Source organism: Mizuhopecten yessoensis, unplaced genomic scaffold, assembly GCF_002113885.1.
Source record: "Mizuhopecten yessoensis strain PY_sf001 unplaced genomic scaffold, ASM211388v2 scaffold8095, whole genome shotgun sequence".
NCBI classification, from domain to species: Eukaryota; Metazoa; Mollusca; class Bivalvia; order Pectinida; family Pectinidae; genus Mizuhopecten; species Mizuhopecten yessoensis.
In genome coordinates, this window is record NW_018407376.1 from 62,535 (window position 1) to 72,174 (window position 9,640).

The 9,640-nt window shown below is 41.6% G+C and overlaps 1 protein-coding gene across 3 annotated transcripts in view; it reads right to left on the reverse strand.

The window, feature by feature from the left end:
• LOC110454885 (N(G),N(G)-dimethylarginine dimethylaminohydrolase 1-like) overlaps positions 1-9,398 on the reverse strand; it is a 29,254-nt gene extending 19,856 nt beyond the window's left edge. For 2 of the 3 annotated variants that reach the window (XM_021504647.1, XM_021504646.1), the window contains exons 1-2: positions 9,074-9,394; positions 5,816-5,915 (exon numbers count right to left, since the gene is read on the reverse strand). In XM_021504647.1, coding sequence (XP_021360322.1) covers positions 5,816-5,915; positions 9,074-9,352 — 379 coding nt within the window. In that variant the 5' untranslated portion in view covers positions 9,353-9,394. Of the gene's footprint in view, positions 1-5,815; positions 5,916-9,073 lie in introns of all 3 variants that reach the window. The other variant, XM_021504648.1, reaches the window with a different exon arrangement.
• Between the last annotated feature and the right edge of the window lie 242 nt (positions 9,399-9,640).

Sequence of the window (9,640 nt, forward strand, 5' to 3'; positions counted from 1 at the left end):
CTGTGAATTACTGAAGCCGTGTCCAGCTAGTAACAGTTATACCCACAGTTACTGTGAATTACTGAAGCCGTGTCCAGCTAGTAACAGTTATACCCACAGTTACTGTGAATTACTAAAGCCGTGTCCAGCTAGTAACAGTTATACCCACAGTTACTGTGAATTTATGAAGCCGTGTCCAGCTAGTAACTGTTATACCCACAGTTGCTGTGAATTACTGAAGCCGTGTCCGGCTAGCATGGAGTGTACCCTTTTTGTGGTGTTAACAATACTGTCACAGCTACACCGTGCCCTGTCGCAGTCAGGAGCTGATCTCAAACTAGTAACAGTTATACCCACAGTTGCCGTGAATTACTGAAGCCGTGTCCAGCAAGTCACAGTTATACCCACAGTTGCTGTGAGTTACTGAAGCCGTGTCCAGCTAGTACCAGTTATACCTTACAGTTGCTGTGAGTTACTGAAGCCGTGTCCAGCTAGTAACGGTTATACCCACAGTTACTGTGAATTCCTGAAGCAGTGTCCAGCTAGTAACAGTTATACCTTGCAGTTGCTGTGAATTACTGAAGCCGTCTCCAGCTAGTAACAGTTATACCTTAAAGTTGTTGTGAATTACTGAAGCCGTGTCCAGCCAGTAACAGTTATACCCACAGTTACTGGGAATTACTGAAGCCGTGTCCAGCTAATAACAGTTATACCTTACAGTTGCTGCGAATTACTGAAGCCGTGTCCAGCTAATAACAGTTATACCTTACAGTTGCTGTTAATTACTGAAGCCGTGTCCAGCTAGGAACAGGTATACCCACAGTTACTGTGAATTACTAAAGCCGGGTCCAGCTAGTAACAGTTATACCCACGGTTACTGTGAATTACTGAAGCCGTGCTAGTAACAGTTATACCTTACAGTCGCTGTGAATTACTGAAGCCGTGTCCGGCTAGTAACAGTTATACCCACAGTTGCCGTGAATTACTGAAGCCGTGTCCAGCAAGTAACAGTTATACCCACAGTTGCTGCGAATCACTGAAGCCGTGTCCAGCTAGTAACTGTTAAACCCACAGTTACTGTGAATTACTGAATCCGTGTCCAGCTAGTAACAGTTATATCTTACAGTTACTGTGAATTACTAAAGCCGAGTCCAGCTAGTAACAGTTATACCCACGGTTACTGTGAATTACTGAAGCCATGTCCAGCTAGTAACTGTTATACCCACAGTTACTGTGAATTATTGAAGCCGTGTCCAGCTAGTAACAGTTGTACCCACAGTTACTGTGAATTTATGAAGCCGTGTCCAGCTAATAACTGTTATACCCACAGTTGCTGTGAATTTCTGAAGCCGTGTCCAGCTAGTAACAGATATACCCACAGTTACTGTGAATTTATGAAGCCGTGTCCAGCTAATAACTGTTATACCCACAGTTGCTGTGAATTTCTGAAGCCGTGTCCAGCTAGTAACAGTTATACCCACAGTTACTGTGAATTACTGAAGCCGTGTCCAGCTAGCATGGAGTGTACCCTTTTTGTGGTGTTAACAATACTGTCACAGCTACACCGTGCCCTGTCGCAGTCAGGAGCTGATCTCAAAACCCTACAGGATGATTTGTTCCACAAACGTGACTATAAAAGAACGATTCCTCCAAGACGTGACCTCCAAGTCCCCATAACTGCACATGTGTCTTTTCACTTGAATGGAATCAACTATTTGGATGAGGTAGAAGAGAAGCTGACCACAACAGGCTTCCTGGAGCTGGTTTGGACTGACCAATACCTTACCTGGAATCCAGATAACTACAGTGACATGGACTATTTCTATCTGACCCAAAATCAGGTGTGGAAACCAGACCTCACACTACAGAATGGCTTCATAAAACCTCAGGAACTTGGAGACAATGTCATCTTAGTCAAAATTAGACACGATGGGGCTGTCTTCTGGAAGCCGTATGAGGTGTTCAAGACTAAATGCTATGTAGATATAGTAAATTTCCCCTTTGACAGTCAATCGTGCAAATTGATATTTGGGGCATGGACTACATCTCCTGTGGATATGATATTTGACCTGGGTTTGGACAAGGTGGAGCTCCAGTCCTTCCAACCCAATGGACTGTGGGACCTGGTAACCACCCAGGTGAGACGGACCACCAGCCAAATTGATGTTAATCAGATTGAGGTGACCCTGAACATGAGGAGGAAACCACAGTATTACTGGTTCACCATCATCTGCCCAGTCCTCTTCCTCTCTGTCCTTGCCATCTTCACATTCATCATTCCTGTTGACAGTGGTGAAAAGATCGGCTACAGCATGATGGTCTACCTGTCGTTCGCCGTCTTCCTCACCATAGTGAGTAACTCTCTTCCAGTCAATTCCCAGACAATGTCCTACCTGAGTACCTACTTACTGACCCAACTGTCTTTGGGAACACTTATTGTCATGGTAACAGTGGTCCAGGTTCGTCTTCACAATCGTCTACATAGTGAGGCTGCACCTCTGTGTGCTCAGCGCCTTATACGATTCACAAGGAGGGCGCAAGCTTGTTTTGGGGTAAAATTTGGGCCAGCCAAGGTAAATCCACATGCTGATGATGTATTACTGCACCCAACCTCTCACTCTCTACACCCAACCTCGAGCCCTCTAGCACCGGGTCAAATAGAAGACATGCACAATGATCTCGGGGTCACACAGCTAAAAAGAATGCTTACATCAAAACCAAGCACTCATTGCAATTGTACCGAGACGAGACCTACAGTAGATTTGACGTCCAACATTGGGTGTGAACAAATGAAAACAGGGCAAGTTTTGGCTGCGGTCTCCTCTGAAGGTGAAGTGCTGAATTGGGGAGATTTCGTCTCGGTCCTAGACCTGATCTTCTTCTGTCTGTTCTTCGTCCTGACTACTATTGCCGTCAGTCTCACCATGTTCATTATCACCACTACATGAACATACCAGGTTGGATGTGGTGTCTGCTCTACCTTCACCTTTTATCGTAAAGCTTACACATGTGTTGTAGTCTTAACATTAAAACAATCTATATCACTGCACACCGGAGTCTGATAAACATGATCCTGACAGACAGGAGTGGTACCGAGATCTGACAGACGACAAACCTTTAGTGGAGTTATGTTGGTGTGGTTGTACAGTATCCAGTCAGTAATGGCTTGGTTGACCCATTACCTGGGTATACCTGTTGTCTGTACCTGTATCAGTGTTAACATGTGTTTTGTGTAAAGATATGTATCTGCAATCTGTTGTAACATCATAATCACTGTGTGTATGTACAGTTATTCCTCTCTGTGTAGGGAAGAGTATGTTGTTTGTTTCCCCAAGATAAATACCTTCCACATGGGTCTAGTCTGATGATTGAATCCTGATTAACCAAGGGGAAAAAAGGTGTGTTTACCTACCAAAAAGGCATTACTTTATTACACAGAACAGAACAATAACAACCGTAAAGATGAGCCACCATTGTTGTATCTGTGGCCGTCACTTGGAACTCTGATGTGGTGCCTCTTGCTCATTTTTCAATTAAAGAGGCTTCAAATAATATAAGGGTGATTGTGAATTGGAAAAAGTCAATCGCGAGAAAAACTCAGATGGTTTTACTTATATATAATATTACAACTTGTGGTATTGTCTTGTGTTGAAATTAAACCTGTGTTTAATGTCTTGTAGGAATTTCTCAGTGACCATTCCCCCCCCCCAAATCATGGTCCCTGGCACTATATTTCTAACCATGAAGATGCATCTCAAGAAGTGGACATTGCTTACATACATTGATACCATGAGTGAGTGGATGGGTGGATGGAGGAATGGAGGAATAAATGGTTTTCCTCAATAAAAGCTACTGGTATGATGATACAAACTATAGCTGGACGTGGTGGAGGAGTTAACTCCCCGATGTGTTCAGTAAAGATTATATAACAGATGACATTTAAGGACAAATCTTATCAGCTGTGTATGTTGCTGCATTAGGAACAATCAACGGTATATTTCAGGCAGAAAATTGGGAATTGTCACATACATCTGTGATTCTCACATTTATGACTCATTTAGTACACACACTGAATATTAAACAGCAAAATTATGTGGATTCAGAATTTTAACAGGATGGTGTGTAATATGTTCCTTACAATAGCAAAACATTCTGAAATAGGATAATGCACTCATTACATTCACATCAAAATGGTTATTGAAATTGAAACAAAATCTCAGGTAATAGGGCCTAGACAGGGTGGGACATATGTCCAGTATGTGGGACCTTGACCTAGATGGCTGGGGGGGTAAAGGTAATGTCTGGTGAGTAGCTATATATAGGGCCTAGGCAGGGTGGGACATATGTCCAGTATGTGGGACCTTGACCTAGATGGCTGGGGGTGTAAAGGTAATGTTTGGTGAGTAGCTATATATAGGGCCTAGGCAGGGTGGGACATATGTCCAGTATGTGGGACCTTGACCTAGATGGCTGGGGGTGTAAAGGTAATGTCTTGTGAGTAGCTATATATAGGGCCTAGGCAGGGTGGGACATATGTCCAATAGGTGGGACCTTGACCTAGATGGCTGGGGGTGTAAAGGTAATGTCTTGTGAGTAGCTATATATAGGGCCTAGGCAGGGTGGGACATATGTCCATTATGTGGAACCTTGACCTAGATGGCTGGGGGTGTAAAGGTAATGTCTGGAGATTAGGGCCTAGGCCGGGTGAGACATATGTCCATTATGTGGGACCTTGACCTAGATGGCTGAGGATGTAAAGGTAATGCCTGGTGAGTAGGGCCTAGGCAGGGTGGGACATATGTCCATTATGTGGAACCTTGACCTAGATGGCTGAGGATGTAAAGGTAATGTCTGGTGAGTAGGGCCTAGGCAGGGTGGGACATATGTCCAATATGTGGGACCTTGACCTAGATGGCTGGGGGTGTAAAGGTAATGTCTGGAGATTAGGGCCTAGGCAGGATGGGACATATGTCCATTATGTGGGACCTTGACCTAAATGGCTGGGGATGTACAGGTAATGTCTGCTGGTGAGTAGGGCCTGGCAGGGTGGGACATATGTCCATTATGTGGGACCTTGACCTAGATGGCTTGGGGTGTAAAGGTAATGTCTGGAGATTAGGGCCTAGGCCGGGTGAGACATATGTCCATTATGTGGGACCTTGACCTAAATGGCTGGGGATGTACAGGTAATGTCTGCTGGTGAGTAGGGCCTGGCAGGGTGGGACATATGTCCATTATGTGGGACCTTGACCTAGATGGCTGGGGGTGTAAAGGTAATGTCTGGAGATTAGGGCCTAGGCAGGGTGGGACATATGTCCAATATTTAGGATGTCGACCTTGACTTGCAATATGGTGTTTGGCGAGTAGGACCTAGACAGCAGGGAGATTGCTTTTGAAAGTGGAGTGTAGGTCCAAGAAAATGGATACCACCTGGTTTGCGTACAAGCCTTGTTTTACAGGGCGTTGAGGGTTGGGGATACATGTCTTGCATGTCGACCTAGACCATGGGGGATACATGCCTGGCATAGAGTACCTTGATTGTCAGGTATACATGCTTGGAAGTGGTGTGTCAGGCCTAGACAATGGGGGATTCATGCTTAAAAGTAGAGTCAAGAAAATAGACACTGGATACTGCCTGGTTCCTAGGATTTAGACCATCAGGATTTACACACCTAAAAACCTTATTGTACATGTAGGCATATACTGGTGTTTATCAAAAGTTTGCCTCAAGACATGTAAAACAGCAGGTGTTTGCTGTGCCATGTTAGACTGAAGGAGCAGCTGTTACATCCTGACGCCTGTAACTACACTGTGTATGCCTTGTCTGGGTACTCACCGGTGAAGAAGACGTCGCCTCCATTAACAAATGCGTCAGGGTCTTTGATCTCAAACACATGAAGATTGAGGTCCTGTAGCAGCTTCCGGACTCCAGCAACCTATATGGTCAAATAGAGCTTATTAAAGTCACTTACAACATATGTGGTCAAATAGAGGCTGAGCTCATTAAAGTCACTTATAACATATGTGGTCAAATAGAGCTCATTACAGTCACTTACAACCTATGTGGTCAAATAGAGCTCATTAAAGTCACTTACAACCTATGTGGCAAATAGAGCTCATTAAAGTCACTTACAACTTAAGTGGTCAAAAAGAGCTCATTAAAGTAATTTACAACCAATGTTTGGTCAAACATGTATGTAGAGTAAATGTTTGGACCAATATGATGTGTATACGTAGGGATCTGGAGTTTCGATGATCATATTATTTACATGCACTAGAATGGATGAAGGCTCTTGAAGTTTAAATATTGATCCTGATTACATTTTCCTTAAAACAAAATCTGGAGGATGAATAAATTAGAAATAGATGACATTGATGAAAATGGCTTTCTAAATCAGTGGAAAGGGGGATACACAATGGAATGTGACAAAAGCTCTGATGATCTCTATTTTATCTGTATGGCATTGCCAGGACCTGTGAAGTGCTGAAGTATTTGAGTAATTATCTGTCCATGTCACAAGTTGACACTAGTACTGATGATCTGACTCCCATCTCGTTGACTGGTTATTTTAGGTGCATTTTATATACACTTAATGAAAATTGGTTAAATTTACTGCTGTCACTTTCACACAAGAGGCTTAAGCTTCACATGACCATGTGACATTAGAAAATCAATGGTAAAGTATGTACACATTGTACACAGTATCCGAGTTGCCTTACTACCTGAAGCTTCGGCTAGAGGGAATTTCTCTTTAGCTCAATGGTGCAGAGAATGACTAGCAAATCTGGGTTGGCCGGCTCAACACCCAGGGAAATCATGTATTCTTTTCACTACTTTCTTCCAATTACAAACTGGTGTTGTTGACCCTCCTTGTCCAAGAAGTAGAGAACCCTTGCAACTGGCAGGGAGCAGAAGAACCTGGATTGGGGTTGACTTTGAAAATGGGTAGAGTAGCGCAAGGGATCTGTAAATTGTACATAATGTCTGAAGTCGTCTAGTGTCGTTGGCTAGAGGGGATTTTCTGTCTAGCTCAGCAGTTGAGCGTCTGACTAGAAAGTCTGAGGTTATGGATTTGATCCCTAGTGGCCCACAGCAAATGCAAAAAAAATCCAACTTAATGCCTTCCAGTTACACTATTAAAAGATGTACAATTTTCCCATTTATTTGTGATGTGGACCTTGTGAATATGTGATGAGTGACAGACAAAATTACACACACTCCAATTTATGTTTATGATTAATATAATGGCCCTTAAACAAAACTGTGACTAGGCCTTTATTTGATACCTTTGGTCAGTGTGAAGCAAGTGAAAGGGCTTGGTAAACTACCTGGTATATGTCAAGCATTGCTGATGTACATGTGTTGCAATGGAAAATTGACTTTTGTATCTATTGAGATTGCAACTTAATATTCAAGTTTATATAATTTAATTATAGAATTTGACAGAACAGTGGAAGATGTACAGAGAGTCGGAATATTTGGCGCTTGTGATTTTATCAATCCAATATAAGTACATTGAGTCCAGTCTTGGATGCTGACCGAAGGAATCACATTTAGCAGGACTTATGGCCAGTTCAACTTATAGTCATATGGGGTCGAGTTTTAGCAGGATTTCCGCAACATCAACAATTTTAATGTAATTCCTAAGGGATAGATAGTGCGGTAGTCCAGCTTAGGAGTCAAAGGAGGAGAAAAGATTTGGGTTGGGGAGTTGAGGAAAGGAGTCTTGACAAAGGAGGTAATTGAGTTAGGGAGACAGAATTGAGAGATCTAGAGATATATAGAGGAGAGTTAGAAAGTTAGAGTTAAAGTGAGAATTAGGAAGTTTGTAATAATAGTAGCTTTATCTGTAATAAGTTTCTAGATCTGTGTAGATTAACAGTTTAAAGTTGGAAATAAGTTTGGAGTTGACAGATTTAGTTTACAATAGTGAAGAAATGCATTTTTTATGACGAATTAAAATATAGTGTGAATATAAATGTACTTAAGTTTGTTGTTCATTTAATTTGATCTGGTGCCAGTGGAAATTGAGAACAGAAAGCATCAGTAACAGAAAAGAGAATGTTACACTGGTGACCATCAGTGGAGTTTGGACGGCTAAAATCTAGTGTCCTGTTGTGTCCAGCAGCAAGTAGCTAGGGATAGTTTAGAAATGTAACACTGGTGGCAGCACTCATGAAAATTAAGTTGGTTATTCCATAATTTACTTCAATGTGTTGTTTGGGCCTGCTCAACGCAAAAACTATAAATGCAGGGATTTTTTAATTTGTGTATTAATTTTACATGAATAAGAACTTTTCAATTTGGTGCCATTCATTCTTTAAAACAGTATTTTTAACATAGGTAATCAGGAAATTTTCTTCACTAGGAAAAAATGAAAAAATAATATAGAATGTTTTCCTACCTACCCTATTTTTTTGGAGCCGAAACAGGAAACACACATATATTTGTATTTGGCCTTACTTTTTAGTAGATGTAGGCTATACCTTCTCAAAATATAGTGATTTATGAAACTAGGCTATGAAAAAATCGTCGACAGCGCTTTTATCCAAATTGATCCTTTACTGTCCTAATCAGGTCCAGTACACTCTGCCGATTGAGCTATATAGCTATAAAGACCTATATAGCTATACACACCTATAAATTATAGCTGTATTGAGCTATATTTTCTCAGATTTCAAATTTCATTAAATTAAAGCAAAGTCGCATAAAACAATAAGGTTAATGGTAATGTTGACTACTTCATAAATGTAAAATTTCCGATTTCTTCACATCATTTCTTTTTAAAAAGAATACTTATATTTAATGTCTTTTGTTATCAACTTAATGATACAATCTTCTTTTAAATGCGACTTCGTTCCGTTTTCCTTAAAAAAGAAAATCACTTGAAAATAGCTCAAAAGACCTATTTCAGATAGGTCAATAGAGCTATTATAGGTCTTTACAGCTATATAGCTCAATCGGCAAGTGTACTGGACCTGCTAATTATATAAGAAGTGTACAGTTCTAACGTTGCAAATGAAGCTAACCATGACAGGCCGTTAAATGTAGAAAAAGCTATAGATGCCGAATCCATGATTAAACAAGACCTACCTCTCCGTGTCGGGTTTTGGAGAAAGGTCTAAGGATAAGAGCAACCCCTCCTATGGCCAGTGCACAATCTTCAAGGAAAGCACATTCGGGGTACGCCTCGTCCGATGCCAACTCAATCACGCGCACATCGCATTTTTTCAGGGTCTTAATGAATTCTTGATGTTCCTCGCGTGCCTTTTCAATGTCGATAAGGTCTGCATCTGCCTGCTGCACCTGGATGTCCTGAAAACTGTCGGGAATACGGCTAACAATCGCATAGTTGTAGTGGAAAGCGGCCATGTTGAACAGGAAATGAAGCGTCGGTGAGTGGTTGTGACGTCATATACTATTGACAAGAGCGACACCTTTGATGTCTGCCGCCAGGTGTGATATGTTGGCTTGGGGCGGACATGACATTCCTAGGGAATGATTCATAAATAAATCATCGCACGTTGTTGTATCAATTGATTGCAAAACAATAACTGAATTGATCTACACGGTAAGGTAATTATTGTTACAGCACGTATGGGTATAAAGCAATAATCACCAGGCAGATCATCCAGTAAATTATAAACACTGTTATAACAA